The 19706-nt window shown below is 38.4% G+C and overlaps 2 protein-coding genes across 4 annotated transcripts in view; both read left to right on the forward strand.

Moving 5' to 3' along the window:
- Positions 1-1993: 1993 nt before the first annotated feature.
- LOC131948920 (uncharacterized) lies at positions 1994-12251 on the forward strand. 3 transcript variants are annotated; one of them, XM_059310648.1, is made up of 10 exons: positions 1994-2248; positions 3040-3233; positions 4224-4401; positions 5712-5810; positions 6114-6233; positions 6596-6762; positions 8054-8197; positions 9353-9532; positions 10183-10200; positions 12120-12251. In XM_059310648.1, the coding sequence occupies exons 2-10, from the start codon at positions 3107-3109 to the stop codon at positions 12233-12235; spliced, it is 1149 nt and encodes a 382-aa protein (XP_059166631.1). In that variant the 5' UTR covers positions 1994-2248; positions 3040-3106; the 3' UTR covers positions 12236-12251. The 3 variants fall into 3 exon arrangements, with proteins under 3 accessions (XP_059166631.1, XP_059166632.1, XP_059166633.1); XM_059310649.1 differs by having other exon boundaries at positions 9353-9514; XM_059310650.1 differs by lacking the exon at positions 10183-10200 and having other exon boundaries at positions 9353-9514.
- A 2920-nt stretch (positions 12252-15171) lies between these two features.
- Positions 15172-19706, forward strand: part of LOC131948918 (uncharacterized) — a 34222-nt gene continuing 29687 nt past the window's right edge. Inside the window, exons 1-4 of the mRNA XM_059310645.1 lie at positions 15172-15184; positions 16715-16892; positions 17750-17848; positions 19385-19510. Coding sequence (XP_059166628.1) covers positions 15172-15184; positions 16715-16892; positions 17750-17848; positions 19385-19510 — 416 coding nt within the window. The remainder of the gene's footprint in view (positions 15185-16714; positions 16893-17749; positions 17849-19384; positions 19511-19706) is intronic.

Here is a 19706-nt window from a genome sequence, read left to right on the forward strand (position 1 = left end):
TATCAACTCTTCCTTTTATTTGTATAAAGATGATGGTTAATCCTTGAGTCTGACGATTAAAGACAGAAGACCATCTAACTATCAACTCTTCCGCTAGATGTATAAAGATGATGGTTAATCCTTGAGTCTGACGATTGAAGACAGAAGACCATCTAACTATCAACTCTTCCGCTAGATGTATAAAGAGGATGGTTAATCCTTGAGTCTGACGATTACAGACAGAAGACCATCTAACTATCAACTCTTCCGCTAGATGTATAAAAAAGATGGTTAATCCTTGAGTCTGACATTTGAAAACACAAGACTACCTAACTAAAAACTCTTCCGCTAGATGAATAAAGAGGATAATTAATCCTTCAGTATGTTGATTGAAGACAGAAGACCATCTAACTATCAACTCTTCCTTTTATTTGTATAAAGAGGATGGTTAATCCTTGAGTCTGATGATTGAAGACAGAAGACCATCTAACTATCAACTCTTCCGCTAGATGTATAAAGAGGATGGTTAATCCTTGAGTCTGATGATTGAAGACACGGGATTAATATCACAGTTATGGCAAGTGTGTGGAACTCTGCGAGTTAAGAAAACAATTGCTCTGTGTCGACGTGTCGTGTTTGACGTAACTTTTCACATGAGTATCTGTTCACGTAGGTACCTGGTCACGTAGGTCTCAGGTCATGTAGGTCTGTAGACAAAAGTCTTTGGTCACGTAGGTCTGTAGAAACTTTGGTCTTTGGTCACGAGGGTCTCTGGTCACGTAGGTCTATGTCTACACAACACTGAAGATGACCGTATTGGTCTCAAAACACGCATCGCCAAAGATGACTGCATTAATCACAAAACATAATGCCAAAGGTAATTGTATTGGGCACACGACACATCGCCAAAGATGATTGTATTAAGCATACAACACAACGCCAAAGATTGTTGTATTAAACACACTACACAACGCCAAAGATGATTGTATTGAGCACACTACACAACGCCGACAATGATTGTATTAAACACAATACACAACGCCAAAGATGATTGTATTGAACACACTGTACCATGTCAACAATGATTGTATTCATTGCATTAAAGTACGCTAAAATTCCTGTCATCTGGGCCTTGTCGTGGCTTGGCAGCTTGCGTACCCTGACGACCCCCATAGCTATACCAGCGGGAGTGTTAACTCCTGGCAGGTTCAACCAAGCTGCACGGGTATTGGTCAGACGAAAGCTAGCACCCCGGTCCTCCAGGTTGGGGGTTGAGCATAAGGTCAGCAACATTATATCGTAAAACTAATTACTCGCTACAGACAAAGAAAAACAAAGACAGCTCGGACCAGGGGAAGAATGGATCTCCCGATGGAGGATTTAAGACACCAAGAAGATTGGATACACCTGCGGACAGTTGGAGAGACTAGCCTAGGACAGAGACGTCTGGAAAGCTCTTGTCAGCGGCCTATGTCACAGTAGGGACGACAGGCAAACCTAACCTAACTCTAAAATTCATCTTGTATCTATATTTCTATATATATAATTCTCTTCTTAAAGATCATAAAAAACACAAAGCTGTAAGCGCGCTCTCCCTACCACCCCCACCCCTACATGGTCTGGTGAGATGTGGTCCACGCTAAATGTTTACAATCGTAGAGCCGGGTTTAGTGACGGCTATTAGGGGCAGATAATTTAGTTTGAAACAATTTTAAACATAGGATAGGTAGCTAAGAGGAGTTTGCTTTTACGGGGGGGGGGGGGGAGGGGAAAGGAGGCTGGGGTTATCGTCCTTAACGAGCTACTGATAGTGTTTTAAAGAAAATATTTTCAGTGGCAGCAATGGTACTGTCGAATTCACAAATTATTAATTACTGAAAAGTAGAAAATAAAACTAAATAGCGGCGTATGATACGCCGCGGGTCGGCTCGTACACTATATTACACCACGCCAAAGATCGGGTTTAGTGCGCACTACACAACACCGCCAATGAACATCAAGTAATCACAATGTTTATTTTTCCCTCTGTCGAACCAACTTAACGCAGATAATTTAGGCAATTTCTCTTTCCAAACGTCATTTAACCTGGAAAAAGAGGTTTGAATACAGAAGATAATTACCTATAGATCAGTTTTTGTTTATTAATAACCATATATGATATTTTAACGCATATATATAAAGCATTGCTTGTAAATGCGAAGAAAGTATTATGAGATTATAAGAAAGTAGATCTAGATCTAGATCTATCTGCTATATTTTAAGAGGAGTGGTAAGTAGCTAAATTACTAAAGGACTTACTTTCAATTTTCAGTTATTTTATAGAAATTGAAGATCATGTTACAAGAAAAGAATCAAGATGCCTAATTTTGTGCGTGAATTTCGATTTGCACCCCCCTCAAGCTTTCGATTTGCACCTCTTAAAAGACTATGTAACACTCGAATTAATCATTTAATGATAAGTGGAATTATCATTTTTCCCTATATATTATGCCATTTTTTTTTGCCGTGGTGTCACCCCCCTAAATTGTACACCCGGTGCGGTCCGCACACCCTTCCCTCGCTACGCCCCTGAATCTAACTTCGTACTACAAAATGCTTTGAATTAAAGTTCGAACACGAACTCCCACGGGGACAGTGAAGTAGAGCTCACCTGTTTCTGTGACCTTGGTATTTGAAGGGGTTGTGTGGTCAGCACTATGCCCAGGCTTTACTTTTAGGTTAAAGTTAATGTTAGGATCAGGTTTCAGTCCAGGCGTAGCGCACCTTCATCTTAATTTCTAGTAGGCAGTATACAGTCTGGCGCATGTAAACCTACGTACCTTAAGGCACACCCGCGTTCAAAATAAACCATGCACGTAAGTGCTAATTTGCGGTAGTGCTTGACCTGAAGGTTCTGAACACATTTTGTAAACACTTGCTCTGAAGAGCTTCTAGTCAGTGCTTTTACAAAAAAAAAAAAAAAAAAAAAAAAAAAAAAAAAAAAAAAAGTCATCTGGCTGGCTATAGGCTAAATCACAAACATTTTCATTCTTACAACCCCTCCATCCCCCCCCCCCCCAGCTCAACACGAGAACCGCCAATGCCACAGGAAAGCGAGATCCACACCAGGCTAGCAGGCTAGAACATCATGGACGTAGCCTTCGACCAACACAACCACACCAGCCCCGATACCGAGGAGATTCATGACTACCACATACACCGCAAAGTCGTCTTCATCTTCGTGCCCGTGATCCTGTACATTTTGGGAATTCCAGGTCGGTGCCGCGGCGGGTGGGGCGACCGCCCCAGGCTCCACCGTATGGGGACCCCAAACGGGGTAGAAAAATAAAAATAAATTAAAAGTTCATTGTTAACTGCATTACTGAATTATACACAATAAGTAATTCATGGGCAAATGTTATATATCTAGACAGACTTTAAATAAAATAGGCTAGGTATAAAACAGGCTTGACATTCGACAGGCTTGACATTCGACAGGCTTGACATTCGACAGACTTGGCATTTGACAAGCTAAACATAAGAAAGGCAGGACATAAGATAAGCTAGACATAAGACAAGCTAGACATAAAACAGGCAGGACATAAGATAAGCTAGACGTAAGACAAGCTAGACAGAAAACAGACAGGACATAAGATACGAAGACTACCAAATTTTTAAAAAAAAGCCTTTAATTAAATTAATAAAAATTATATATTATTGCATTGCTTTCCAAAATTTTGCTTCGTGCCAAATCTCAGCTCAATCGAAAAACGGAGAAATGAATTAAATTAATATTCTAAGATTTTAGGAGCCACAAACTTGCCTAGTGCACGTAATTTAAAAAAAAAGCCTTCGATTAAAATGAAACCGATTAAATATGTGTATCGAGGGCACAGGATGCTTTAAAAAAACTGATCAAAGATCAAATTTAAAAATAGATTTAAAAGAAATGTAATATGTATATATCAATATTATATTACAATTTTAATGAATTATCTTAAATATTTAAAAAAATTACACATAATTGCATTGTCATTGAAAATTGACCCACATTTTAAAACTAAAACGGATTTCAAAATTCTACCCAGACTTCCACTACGGATGACCTCAAGGAATAAAATTTAAAAAAAAACATGACAAAACAATCATGTATGTTGTTTTATATTTTCAGGCAACGTACCCAGACTTTCAATACGGATTACCTCAAGGAATAAATTAAAAAAAAAACATGACACAACAATCATATGTTTTGTTTATATTTTCAGGCAACCTTTTGACCATCATGGTCTTCCGCAAGCGCTCGATGAAAGACAACTTCGTCTCAAAGCTTTTCGTCGTGCTGTGCGTTGTGAACATCTTCTGCCTTCTCGTGGGGCTGACGCGGCACTTTGTGGAGGGCCTGATCGACTACAATATCCGTCTCTACTCCACCAAAGTCTGTTAGTGAGTCGTGTTTATGCGTAATTGGGTGGGGAAGGCGGGGCTGGGGGTTGGGGGAGGGGGGTCTGATGTAAAAGGTCGTGGGTATAAAAAAAACAAACCTTGTGATTCGTGTTTTGTGTCGAACCTACCTTCTACCTAGCCTGTCGTATGTCAAGACTGTCTTATTTCTAGCATGTCTTGTACCTAGCCTGGCATATTATGTCTAACCTGTCTTATGTCTAACTTGTCTTATGTCTAACCTGTCATGCACCTAGCCTATCCCATTGTCTAGTCTGTCTTATGTCTAGCCTGTCTTATGTCTATCCTGTCTTATCTTTAGCCTGTCTTATCTTTAGCTAGTCTTATGTCTAACCTGTCTTATGTCTAGCCTGTCTTATGTCTAACCTGTCTTATGTCTAGCCTGTCTCGTATTTTCTCTTGCTCGTGTTTACTCTGTATAGACTCTGTCTAGACTGTCTTTTGTCTAGTTTGTCTTGTCTCCAGCTCAACTTCTATAATTTACGCATTGAATGTCTTATCTCTTTACAGCTTTGCCATCTCCGTTGTCGTATTTCCTATGTGTTAGTGCATACACTATGCTATATATCTATCATTTATAATCCAACCGCATCCAAAACGTAGGCATCAACTTGCTCACGCCCAACTTATGTATCCACTACTTGTGTATCCAAAACTTGTGTATCCACAACTTGCTCACACCCATCTTATGTATCCACAACTTGTGTATCCAAAACGTATGTATCCACAGCTTGCTCACAGCCAACTTGTGTATCCACAACTTGTGTATCCAAAAGTTATGTATCCACAACTTGCTCACACCCAACTTATGTATCCACAACTTGTGTATCCAAAACTTATGTATCCACAACTTGCTCACACCCAACTTGTGTATCCACAACTTGCTCACACCCATCTTATGTATCCACAACATGTGTATCCACAACTTGCTCACACCCATCTTATGTATCCACAACTTGTGTATCCAAAACTTATGTATCCACAACTTGCTCACACCCAACTTATGTATCCACAACTTGCTCACACCCAACTTGTGTATCCACAACTTGTGTATTCACAACTTATGTATCCACAACTTGCTCACACCCAACTTATGTATCCACAACTTGTGTATCCAAAACGTATGTATCCACAACTTGCTCACACCCAACTTATGTATCCACAACTTGCTCACACCCAACTTGTGTATCCACAACATGTGCATCCACAACTTGCTCACACCCATCTTATGTATACACAACTTGCTCACACCCACATTGAGTATCCACAACTTGTGTATCCACTTCTTCCAGCTTGCACAGCTACATGACCCTTGTATCCATATCCTTCTCCAATTGGCTGCTGGTCGTGATCACAGCAGTGCGGGCCATACACATCGCTAAGCCAGAAAGGTTTGGGCATTTCATACGGTGTTTTGGTAAAGTAAGATCTTCATATTTACGGTTTTATTTCACTAAGCCAACCTTAAAAATAGTATTAGTTTTTTTTTAAATTTTATTTAAAGTAATTCTTTAAAAACTATGTTATAGTCATTTCACTTGTTGCTACATTCATCCATAAGAACTGATATATATATATATATATATATATATATATATATATATATATATATATATATATATATATATATATATATATATATATATATTTATATATATATATTTATATATATATATATATAATGAATACCGCAGATCCAGTAAAGGTCCATCATATTTTTACGCGTGGAGTTTCTTAATTTTCTCATCTATTGCTATCGCTCAGGGAATGTTCACTACACTTGGTACATGGATATTCTCTGACGAAGAAACTGGGTAAGGCAAAGGTTCGAATCCTAGATTTGTATTTACTGGGTATGGCAAAGGTTTGAACCCCTAAATTTGTATTTACTGTTTATGGCAAAGGTTCGAATCCCAACTTTGTATTTACTGGGCAACGGTAAAGGTTCGAACCCTAAGTTTGTATATACTGGGTAAGGGAAAAGATCGAACCCTATATTTGTATTCATAGCGTAAGGAAAAGGTTCGAATCCTAGATTTGCATCCAAGTAATTCCCATGTGTCCAATATTCATACATTTCTCTCTCTCTCTTTCACTTCCGGTTTCTCTACTGATGTAAAATATTTTACCCCATTGTACCCCATGTCCTCCACCCACCCCCACCCACCCTACACAGCGCCCTGAAGGAATGCGAAATCACCAATGGCAATGTGTTCGCCTTCTTCTCCATGTCCGTCTTCGCTTTCATCCCCGCCGTCTTGATCGCAGTCCTGAATGTCATCATCTCGATACTGCACCACAGGAAGGTCCCGACCTCGATGGTACAGCGGAAGTTAAACAGACGTGAGCGATGGTTGTTGACGCGTGTGTGTTTGCGTGTGTGTCTGTGTGTGTGTGCGATGTGTTTTGTGTGTGTCTGTGTGTGCGTTTTGTTTTGTGTGTTAACTAGAGTTGGAACGGCACCACAGAAAAAGTGTGTACCACGATGGTTGTTGACGTGTGTTTGTGTGTGTGTCTGTGTGTCTGTGTTTTGTGTGTGTGTGTGTGTGCGTTGTGTTTTGCGTGTTAACTAGAGTTGGAACGGCACCACAGAAAAGTGTGTACCACGATGGTTGTTGGCGTGTGTTTGTGTGTGTGTCTGTGAGTGTGTGCGTTGTGTTTTGTGTGTGTGTGTGCGTTGTGTTTTGTGTGTTAACTAGAGTTGGAACGGCACCACAGAAAAGTGTGTACCACGATGGTTGTTGACGTGTGTTTGTGTGTGTGTCTGTGTGTCTGTGTTGTGTGTGTGTGTGTGTGTGCTTTGTGTTTTGTGTGTGTTAACTAGATTTGGTACGGCACCACAGAAAAGTGTCTACCACGATGGTTGTTGACGTGTGTTTGTGTGTGTGTGCCTGTGTGTCTGTGTTGTGTGTGTGTGTGTGTGTGCTTTGTGTTTTGTGTGTGTTAACTAGATTTGGTACGGCACCACAGAAAAGTGTCTACCACGATGGCTGTTGACGTGTGTTTGTATGTGTGTATGTATGTGTGCATGTGTGTGTGTGTGTGTCTGTGTGTGTGTTAACTAGAGGTGGCATTGCACCACAAACAATGTGTCGAACACGCAAGGTACAGTGTGGGTCTGCGTGGTCGAGTCGGTAAAGCTCATGGTTGCTAAACCGAAAAGTCTCGAGTTCGAACCCTCGGGCAGATGAGGCTCGTTAGCTGGGAACAGCCACTCTTCTAGGAGAGACAACTCCAAAATCAAACAACTGCTGCCTTGTAGCATGTTCTTGGTTGAACAAAGGCTATGGAAGCAAATCCAAAAAGAAAAGCAGGCTGAAATCGGAGTCAATGGCCTCAATGGCGCATAACCAGTTGACACGTATCTTTAATTGTGATGGAAAGGGGTCGGCGTGGTCGAGTCGGTAAAACCAAAAAGCCTCGAGTTCGATCCCTTCCAACAATAAAAATGAAGAACGAAGAAGAAGAAAGAGGAAAGGTACAGCGGGCGTTAAACAAGAGTGATCGATGTTGCTCTGTCTACTGTTTTATCACTTACAACCAATCTAATAAAGATGTACCTTCTCGTCTACCTCTCTCTACACCAACTCTATCTCCCCAATGTTGACTTGACCTACCTACTCCTATCTTCCAGTGGTCAAACAGCAACTGTATATCTTGATACTGGTCACCACCTGCATGTTCTTTATCACCAATATACCGCTCGCAGTCTTATACACCTCCGTGTCCGTCCTCTTCGATTTGACGGATCCGCTTGAAGTCCAGAAAGCTAAGCTAGGTAATCCTACCCGTTGTTATCGTTAAAGGCTGGAGTATCATCTACATGATATATATATATATATATATATATATATATATATATATATATATATATATATATATATATATATATATATATATATATATATATATATATATATATATATATATATATATATATATATATATTCATTCAATATCTTCTATATATATAATTCTCTTCATGGAGACCATAGAAAACACCACGCAGCTTAGCCACCCCCCCCCCATCCCCACCTGTCAGGTGAGCTGTGGTTCACCCCGAATGTTTTCAATAGAAGTGACGGCTATTAGGGGCTGATAAATCAGTTTTTAAACAATTTGAAGCTAAGGGGAGGTAATTATAAGTTATGCTTGGTCTTTTCATCGTTGTCTGTAAACTGTCGTCACGGACGTCAGTTTTCACGAAGGGGGGGGGGGGGGGAGGATAATCGTCCTTAACGAGTTACTGATAGTGTTTTAAAGCAAAATATTGTCAGTCGAAGCATTGGTAGTGTTGAATTTTTTTAAAATATGAATTACTGAAAAGTAGAATCTATTTATATAATTCTCTTCATTGGGCCCATGCAAGACACCAAGACGTAAGCTCAACAGATTATATCACCACCAGCCCCATCCCCACCAGCCTGGTGAGCTGTTTACAATCGTAGTGACGGCTATTAGGGGCAGATAATTTAATTTTTAAATGATTTGAAAGTAAGGGGAGATAATGTGGAAAGTGAGGGTGGGGATAATCGTCCTTCACTAGCTACTGATAGTGTTTTATTAAAGCAACATATTTTCCGTCGCATCATTGGTAGTGTCGAATTCACAAATTATGAATTACTGAAAAAAATAAGGAATTAAACTAAATAGCGGCGTATGCTACGTCGCGGGTCAGCTCGTTAACTATAATATAGTAAAATTGTAAATTAATTTTAAAAAATAATTAATTATTGAAATAGTATACATAATTCAACAGCAACGCAGCGTCGCCAATAGTTGTAGAACTTTTAAGAACTTTTATTTAGAAAGGGGTGGGTTAAGATCCACCCCTTCACCCCTGTACACCACTCCCCCATGGCCTACCCCACTGACCAACACAAAAAAAACAACATTGCATACAACTTAACCAGGGCCACCAACGCTTCCCCAGGTATGGCGTACTCGGCCATGCTGTTATATACTGGCCATGCGGCCAACTTCCTGACCTTCTGCTGCTTCGGAAGTTTATTCCGGCGGGAGCTGAAGAAGAGCCTGGCGAAGAGTTTCCCACCGCTCAGGGCGCTTCTTTTTAAGAGGTCGGAAACTATAACAAGTACGTCACAACGTTTGGGTACGTCTAGTTAATTAAACCAAGAGTTTCTTATAATGTATATACAAAATATTTACTTCAATAATTTTCCGCCCTCCGGAAATTGATTTCCGCATGTAACTGTTAATGAGGTTCATAGTGGTAAAAACACTGATACAAAAATATCTATGAACAAGTAACGTAAGCGACGCAAAAACGTAATTTAGTTTTGGAAATCGATACTATGTAACCTCGTGACTAAATTCATTGAACAAAATTTAGTAAACGGCATCCACACCTACAATGTATAGCCTTGTTTATCTATTAGAACACCCAGCCCTAGTGCAATATATTTCACTTGACACGTTCAGGAAAAAAAAAACTTACAGAAATTTGCAACATATCATTTACTTAGCTCAGTGTTTCTTTCAGACATTTTTATTTCCGGTGGGGGGGGGGATTCGAGACCTCAATTTTCGGATCGCTTACTTCAGTTTCCGGGGTGCGGAAATCAATTTCCGGAGGGCGGAAAATTATTGAAGTAAATATTTTGTATATACATTATAAGAAATTTTTAACATTGTTAATTTTATGTGCTTGGTAATTTTACATTTTTTTTTAAATTACTTTTTTTTTCAAGAAGCTTCTCTTCGTTTGATAAAAATTAAAATTAAATTATTCTTCGCTTATAGATTCTGGATTTGTAACCGGTAAGTTGATGTAATTAAAGATGTTTTGTAAAACACTGAACGTTAGTTTCGTTGCGGATGGGCTAACGATTTTACAGAGTCAACATTGAATTCAACTAGGTTTGTTCACATACAGTGGCGTCACCAGGTCGGGTGTCACCTGGTGTGGTCCGCACCCCTGCCCCCGCCTCGCGACGCCTCTGTTCACCTATTCTATAGAACAGAAATGTTACACACGTAGTCTGTATCGATTGTTATGTTAAATATAATTTTTTATATAACATAACCCAAGATATTAATATCACAATGTTACACATTTTTTTTTCATCAACACTGACCAGACAAAAACACATTTTTCAAATAAAAAATAATGCAATACTCTTATTTAATACAGTTTTACAGTTTTTGTAATATGTTTTAAATGCGTAAATTAACTGTATCATTCAAGTTCGACAACATGTGTAATACAATGAAAATATTTTGAAAAGTACAAACGTAGAAAATCCAAGTCTGTGTTTTTTAATATTGTCATAAAACATCAGAGGCGTAGCGAGGGGGGAGGCGGGGAGACATATGTCCCCGGGCGCCGACCTTAGGATCGCCAAAATGGGTTGGAAAAACAAATTGAAAGGTTGAAGGAGGGTGGAAATCGAAAGTTTAAGGGGGGCGGGTGCAAATCGAGAGGTTGTCCCCGGGCGCCGGGAAGGGTCGCTACGCCTCTGTAAAACATCCATTTAATATAACATAAATTAGTGAACTGCCCCTCCTACCCTACTGATTTATATAATATGTGCACACTTATATTTTTAAATACTCTTAGCGTAAAAATTTTAACAAATAAAACGTTGACTTAGTTTGTGTCTGTAGAAAGAATTCTTTTGTGTGTATTATTTAGGGTTTCTTTTTTAGCGTTGATTTTATTTTGGGTTTCGAAATGGTTTGGAATTTTTTTAATAATTATTTTTTAAACAATTACTTTTATTTAAAATGATACTCTGTATTTTATAGCAGGCCTGCTTATAAATATACATATATTCCGATAAATTGGTCGGAAAAATAATCAATTATGAAATTTATATTGATAAAAATTTCATTGTGAAAAGTGTAAGTCTGGTTATACACACAGAATTATATAATTATATATATATATTATATAATATTATATAATTCACTTATCAATTTAGGGAATAGCAATGGCACTTATTTGAGGTTCTGGTTTGAAAAACAATACAAATGCAGAATTCGAAAAATTAAAAAAAAATGGTTTATTTCTAGACATCTTAAGATCAATAGCGATAATATTTTTAAATTGTTATTCTGATTTTTATTTTCAAACAAAAGCGAATATCTTTTCTACATTTTATTTTTAGCAATTTTGTTTTCTTCTTAATGGGCAAATATTTCACTTTCACTCTCTCCCTGTTTGCAGAAATAGTTTAATGGTTTTTTTTAACTTTTATTTTGTTGTGATGGTCTAATATTTTACGACTTACTTTCACATAGTTTGTAAAAAAAAAATGTTGTTTTCATAAACTTGTATTCTGTTAAGATTATTTAATATTTTACCCCCCCCTCTCTCTCTCTCTCTCTCTCTCTCTCTCTCTCTCTCTCTCTCTCATTCTCTCTCTCTCTTTCTCTTAGATTGTAAAAATAAATCGAGTGGTTTGTTTTTTCTTTTTTTTTTCAGAAATTTGATTTTATTGTGATGGTCAAATATTTCTATTCTCCCTTCTCAGATAGTAAAAGTTAATACTTTTTTCCCCACAATTTTATTATGTTATGATGGTCCAATATTTCAATATTTATATCCCACATTGTAAAGATAATACTTTTTTTTTCCACAATTTTATTTTGTTATGATGGCCCAATATTTCACTCTTTCCTTTCTATAACTTATGCCATAGTAATTTGTTTTTTAAATCTCTCCCTCTCTCTCCCAGATTGTAACTTGAGAGACGACTCTCTCATCAACTACTTCCGAGAGGAGGGTATCTTCACACCCTCAGTAGGCTCTCCGGATTCCCTTGATAAACTTGAATCTTCGACAGACGTGTAACAATTGTGATACAATGAAATTTATTGAGTATAAAAAACTTTATACATTCAATAGTGTTGTGACTACAATGATTTTTGTTGTTGTTTTTTTTTTCTTTGTTTTGTCTTTTTATGTATTTTAATTTCATTCATGCAGTATCCTTTTAGATAATTTCTTTCATTTACTAAATATGTATTTAACAGACTTCATATGTTCAGACATTTTTAAAAGATTGTATGCATGTTTCCTAATTTTCCTACTGTTTTCTTTTACTTTCGTTGTCTAATTAATTAGTTTGATTAACTGGTTAATTTTATACGATCAGACACATTGGACAGCACTAGAAAGGCTAAAAAATACCTGCAGCAGAATTGTGCTGCAGTGGATCCCGGGCCACTGCCAGATCCAGGGTAACGAGATTGCAGACCAGCTGGCAAAAATTGGGGGAAAGAAACCACAACCGGAAATCTCGCTACACCCAAAAGAAATAAAAAGAACGAGCCGACCCGCGGTGTATCATACGCCGCTATTTAGTTGTTTTTTCTACTTTTCAGTAATTCATAATTTGTGCCACTGAAAATATGTGCTTTAAAACACTAAACCCCCTCCTCCTCCCCCCCCCCCCCTGTGAAAGCAGCCTCCTCTTAGTTACCTCCTCTAACTTTAAAATCGTTTCAAACTAAATTATCTGCCCCTAATAGCCGTCACCAAACCCGGCTCTATGATTGTAAAATGTAAACATTTAGAGTGAACTACAGCTCACCAGACCATGTAGGGGTGGGGGGGGAGGTAGCGATAGAGAGGAAGAGAGGGACTGTAAGGCGCGCTTGCAGCTTGTTTTATAACGGCTCCCAGAAGAGAATTATATATATAGATAATAAAAAACAAACAAACGCAAATGTGGTCTGACACACACCCTCACTACAATAAAGATGATGGCTATTATAATTTGACACGAAAACAACAATGCATAATCTTTCGACTTAGAACAGGCCATAACAGACTAAATCAACACATGCATAAAAAACTAAAGGTTGGGTGTGGCGAAATGTGCCCTTGTGGCAAGGCCCCGGAAAATACGGAGCACGTCCTTCAGGAATGTTCTTTGTACAGCCAGGCACGAGTCAGACACTGGCCCCTGCTCACCCCACTCAGGGAAAAATTATATGGGGCACCTGCCAAACTGGAGACCACAGTCCGGTTTGTTCACAAAGTTGGACTTGTTGTCTGAATCCTCCACCATATTCTCAATTAAGAACGAAGAAGAAGACACATTGTTTTTGTCATAAAAGTCAAAGTAGATTGTATGCTTATTTTAAGGGTTTTAATTTTTTTTTCATTTTTTTTATTTAGAATTTTTTTCCTAATATAAAGCACTATTCTGTATATGTATATATATATATATATATATATATATATATAAATTGCACATTGTACCACGTAAAGATCTGGGCTTTTCCAAGCATGAGTCAGATAAACATCTGGACTGGGTAGATTCAGCGACTTCCTACAGATTGAGGTCCGAACTCGCGCCTTCTCGTGAGCATTCGAATGCACTTCGGTTTCGCTCACACAATCCGTGTACACAATAACACTTCCATTGTTCCAGTCTAAGTTTTCCTTTCAAACCTGACGGTCTTTGGGGCAAGTGAAGTAGAGTTCACTTGTTTCTGTGACCTCGGCATATGAAGAGATAGTGCGGTCAGCACTATGCCCAGCCGCCTTTACTTTCCCTAACCTGAGTTAGGTACCCATCAGAGTTGGGACGGTATGCCAACTTGAACCCGGAATCGAACTCGAGACTTACGGGTTAGCAGTCCAGCTCTCTACCGCTAGACCACTCCGTCCCATTCTAAAGCAACACCTAAAGAACGACAATTCAAGCCATTGTATTTAGAAATCTACTCACCGTCTAGATGTGCAAAAGCGTTTAGTGCGCGCGTCCTGTATTGAACGGAACTCACTTATGCTTAGTAAATAAACAAATTCAATTCAGCTCATTATTAATTTCAGAATACAAGATCTAGTCATATTTGTTTATCTTACTAGTTTTTATTTGAAATTATATCCTGGTTTGAAAAGGTTTCTTTCACTTTTGTGTCGAGTAAAGCGATCCAGACAACTATACTTATCGGAATAAGTTTCAAATAAAATTATTTTTTAAAATCAGGCTGGAAATCAAAAGTGGAATCAAGATATAGATCTAGATCTAGATCTACTGAATAAGGGTCTAAATCTAACAGCCAAACACAGTCTAGGTAGTTATAATATGATACTAATTTTAACTGAAACTTTTTTATAGTACTTCGCAATAATTTGACAATGAAAAAAAGTGAACTGGAAATTCAATATTGTATTTTTTGAAATACTTTATTTATCTTTTTCAAAATGTATCGGTCAAGCGCTAGACTGCTAACTCGAAAGTCTCGAGTTCGAATCCGGGTTAAAGTTCTGCTCTGATGTGTACCTAACTCACGTTAGGGAAAGTTCAAGGAACGGTGCATAGTGCTCACCACATTTTCGCTTATAACCCGAGCTCAAGAAACATATGAACTCACTTTATCTGCCCAATGAATTGCTAGGTCTAAATAGGAATCTACTTTTTTTTTAAAACTTTATTTATCATTTACTTAATTGTAATAATTATCTGCAAACCTACACCTAAACAAAGATTCCCAATCTTAATGCTTTTCCTACGACATACAGTTCATTAAAAAAACTCTAAACTCGACTAAACAATTGCCCTATATTTGGTCCTGACTCCTAAACATAATGGTAATTCTTTCCCTTCTACGCATGGAACAGCGACAAATCTTACGTTTTTATTTGTGGAGAAAATCTGTTATGTAATCCTAACGAACCTAGGGATACATTTTGTCCTGTCACACATTAATTACATTAATTACATTAATCATTTCCTACCTATAGGGCTGGTAAGTAGGTTACCAACCAGTTCTATGGCTCATGCAGGTTTGATTTAGCCGTAGAAATGGTTGGTGACCTACTTACCAGCCCTACAGTTCACATTACTTCCAGCCTACTAGATCACACTATTTTACAAGTGTATTCCATTATCTACCAAACGTTCACCTATTTCCCAGGAAAAAAACTGATTTTCATAGTTCCCTCGACTCAAAGACGATGTCACGTATAAACCACTGAGCCAATCAACAACCTCGACACAGTAGCCTATAAACCACTGAGCCAATCAACAACCTCGACACAGTAGCCTATAAACCACTGAGCCAATCAACAACCTCGACACAGTAGCCTATAAACCACTGAGCCAATCAACAACCTCGACACAGTAGCCTATAAACCACTGAGCCAATCAACAACCTCGACACAGTAGCCTATAAACCACTGAGCCAATCAACAACCTCGACACAGTAGCCTATAAACCACTGAGCCAATCAACAACCTCGACACAGTAGCCTATAAACCACTGAGCCAATCAACAACCTCGACACAGTAGCCTATAAACCACTGAGCCAATCAAAACCCTCGACACAGTAGCCTATAAACCACTGAGCCAATCAACAACCCCCACACTGTAGACATGGTGTGAGGTGAGCAACCCCACCCACGGGCGACAACCACCCCTGGTGACGGGAGGGTAGGTATGGTCAGTGGCTCGGTGCTGCTGAAACTTCTTTGGTGTGCAGGAAGTTTAAGGGTGGTAGTAAAGCCAGGAGGGTGCTGTATGTCAGTGGCTCGGTGCTGCTGTACTTCTTTGGTGTGCCAGGTAGTTTAAGGGTGGTGTAGCAGGAGGGTGTTGTATGCCAGTGGCTCGGTGCTGCTGTACTTCTTTGGTGTGCCAGGTAGTTTAAGGGTGGTGTAGCAGGAGGGTGTTGTATGCCAGTGGCTCGGTGCTGCTGTACTTCTTTGGTGTGCCAGGTAGTTTAAGGGTGGTGTAGCAGGAGGGTTGTGTATGTCAGTGGCTCGGTGCTGCTGTACTTCTTTGGTGTGCCAGGTAGTTTAAGGGTGGTGTAGCAGGAGGGTGTTGTATGTCAGTGGCTCGGTGCTGCTGTACTTCTTTGGTGTGCCAGGTAGTTTAAGGGTGGTGTAGCAGGAGGGTGGTGTATGTTAGTGGCTCGGTGCTGCTGTATTTCTTTGGTGTGCCAGGTAGTTTAAGGGTGGTGTAGCAGGAGGGTGTTGTATGTCAGTGGTTCGGTGCTGCTGTACTTCTTTGGTGTGCCAGGTAGTTTAAGGGTGGTGTAGCAGGAGGGTGCTGTATGTCAGTGGTTCGGTGCTGCTGTATTTCTTTGGTGTGCCAGGTAGTTTAAGGGTGGTGTAGCAGGAGGGTAGTGTATGTTAGTGGCTCGGTGCTACTGTACTTCTTTGGTGTGCCAGGTAGTTTATGGGTGGTGTAGCAGGAGGGTGTTGTCTATATATAAATGATTTTATACAAATGGAAAAATATTTGAACCCCTCCCAAGACCAATTCCTGGCTACGCCACTGCTTTAAGCCTGACTTGTAACGCCTGCCCGTTTTCCCAGGAAATATCATCACCATCCTTGTCTTCAAGAGAAGAGCCATGAGGAACAACGTTCTGTCCAAGATGTTCATCGTTCTCTGTATCGGCAACATCTTCTGTTTAGCGTGGGGGCTCTCACGCCATTTTGTCGAGGGCGTCTTCGACTGGAACTTTCGTCTTCACTCTCGCCCTGTATGTTTGTAAGTGAAAATGGTTTTGACGCAATCTAGGGTTTCTTTCAGGCATTTCTCCGGATATTCTGCTACCCCCCCCCCCCACCCCTCACGCATCACGTCCACCGACGTACCCCTCTCCCATCAGAATACGGACTTAAAAGAACAATCGCATATTTTTACTTCCCCCCCCACCCCCCTACCCGAAATCTCCATTTGAAAGAAATCTTGCTAATTTCATATTTAGCACACCTATTACTACTTTAAATTTTATTAAATATTAAGCCTTGCTGTTCTTCTAATGAATATCATGTTACTCTGACGCTTATAATTTTAAAAGATCTAACCTTTCTGTGTTGTGCTATCGAACAATGGCTTGAAATGTCTAAATTAATAATTAAGTTTAGATTCAAGTGTATGTGTTGCTATTTTTAAGGGTCGATTTTTTTCATAGCGACTTCAAAAAACAAATATCATTTTTTTAAATAAACGGATATCCAAATTTGATTTGACTTTTAAATTTAGAGTTTGCTATACATGGCTGAAGCATTGCCTAGCCGAAACGGCTAGAATTTTAGAAGACAAATATTATCTCTCTAAATATCTTTATATTTTTAAAATGTATAATTATAATTATAATTATAATTATTATTATTATTATTATTATTATTATTATTATTATTATTATTATTATTATTATTATTATTATTATTATTATTATTATTATTATTATTATTATTACTATTACTATTATTATTATTACTATTATTATTATTATTATATCAGTATTAATAATATAAATATTAATAATATTATCACTATAACTTTTGTCTAATTAGTATTTGTTTTACTAACTAATTAATTAGATCGTGTCTTTGCTGTAGTTTCCACAGCTTGTTAACCATGTCGGGCATGAGCTTCTGCAATTGGTTGATTGTGTGCATCACGTCTCTGCGATTGTTCTACATGATCAATCCAGACAGGTAAGACCATCCTATACGTCGAGTAAACTTTTGGTACCAGGTTCGCGTGCAATCAACTACACGTTTGGGTGTAGCATTAAAGTAGGATGTAGACCTAACGCAGTGGCGTAGCGAGGTCGGGTGTCACCCGGTGCGGCACTTAATGGTGTCACCCCCCCCCCCCCAGAGGCGTAGCGACCCTTCTTGGGTAAACATTTTCGATTTGCCCCCCCCTCCTTAAACCTTCGATTTGCACCCCCCCCCCTCCCTCAAACTTTCGATATGCACCCACCCCCCTCAATTTTTTCTCTATGTATTTTGCTATTTTTTGCCTTGGTGTCACCCCCCTAAATGGTGTCACCCACCCCCGCTCCTCGCCCCCCCCTCGCTACGCCTCTGACCTAACGTACATAGCAACTGGATATTATAAAGCTCATGAGTGTTGATAATTATTTATTGATTGATACACAATTTTTTAAAATCTTTTGTAATTTAAAATAAACCGGGAGTGATCTCCCATAAACTTTCTCGAATATTCTAATATAAAACTACAGGGGATGGCAACTCGGGATATAGACTTCTGACATGATTTTTAATCAATTTTAATTACTCAAATTTTTTTAAATAGAATATAATCTCGTAGAAAAAAGAAATGCACACCAAGTGAACGCTAAATAAAGATGTGCATAATAGTGCACAATATTATTAGTACTTTATAAATTTACATGCGTTTTTTGAGAAATCGAAAATAGCGTAAATAAGTACTTCCGGTCAACGGAAATTACTCAAAATTTGAAAGAATGTAGAGAATTAGATCTTTTACTTACATATCAAATTTCATTTATCTATCTGAAATAGTACTCAAGTTATAGGCTTTTGAAAAATTCAAAGTAGAAAAAGTACCACTTACGGTTATTGGAAATCGCTCAAAAGTTGATACGGATCTACGATTTTGATAAAATACTTATATATGAAATTTCATCAACCTAGCTGTAACTCTACTTCACTTGCCCCATACACCGTCAGGTTTGAAAGGGAAACTTTTCACTTGATGTGCAATTCTTTTTTTTTACGAGATACTATTCTATTATAAAAAGTTTCAGTAATTAAAAATGGATAACAAATATTGTCTATGTCCTGAGTTGCCATCCCTCGTAATTTTATATTAGAATATTCGAGAAAGTTTAGGGGAGATCACTCCCGGTTTATTCGTTCTTCATTTTGAATTGGAAGGGATCTTCTCCAACACAATTAAGCATACGTGTCAACTGGTTAGGCCATTGCTTTCAGCTTGCTTTCCTTTTTGGATTTGCTTCCATAAAAGGAAGCAGTTGTTTGATTTTGGAGTTTACTCTCCATGAAGAGTGGCTGTCTCCAGCTAACGAGCCTCATCTGCCCGAGGGATCGAACTCGAGACTTTCGGTTTAGCAGCCAAGCGCTTAACCGACTCAACCACGACGACCTTCTTGACTAATATAATCTTAATCAAATATTTAACTAATATAACCTTAACCCCAACCATACCTTACATAAGCCTAACCCAATTTTTTTTAACAGATCCAAACGCAACACATCCTGGAAATTTGTAGCCAGCATATCAACTGTTCTAACTGTTTTCACCTTCATAGCACACGGCTATACAGTGGACATTGGCTCAGCCATCACTGTCGACTCAAACACAGGGTAGGTCTTCAGCCTATTCCTTGACACTTAAGCTGACGCATTTATATATATATATATATATATATATATATATATATATATATATATATATTTATATATAGGGCCTATATATATATATATATATATATATATATATATATATATATATGTATATATATATATATATATATATATATATATATATATATATATATAT

The sequence above is a fragment of the Physella acuta genome, unplaced genomic scaffold (genome assembly GCF_028476545.2).
Source record: "Physella acuta isolate Inbredline_101_S28 unplaced genomic scaffold, ASM2847654v3 ptg000665l, whole genome shotgun sequence".
Classification (NCBI taxonomy): domain Eukaryota; kingdom Metazoa; phylum Mollusca; class Gastropoda; family Physidae; genus Physella; species Physella acuta.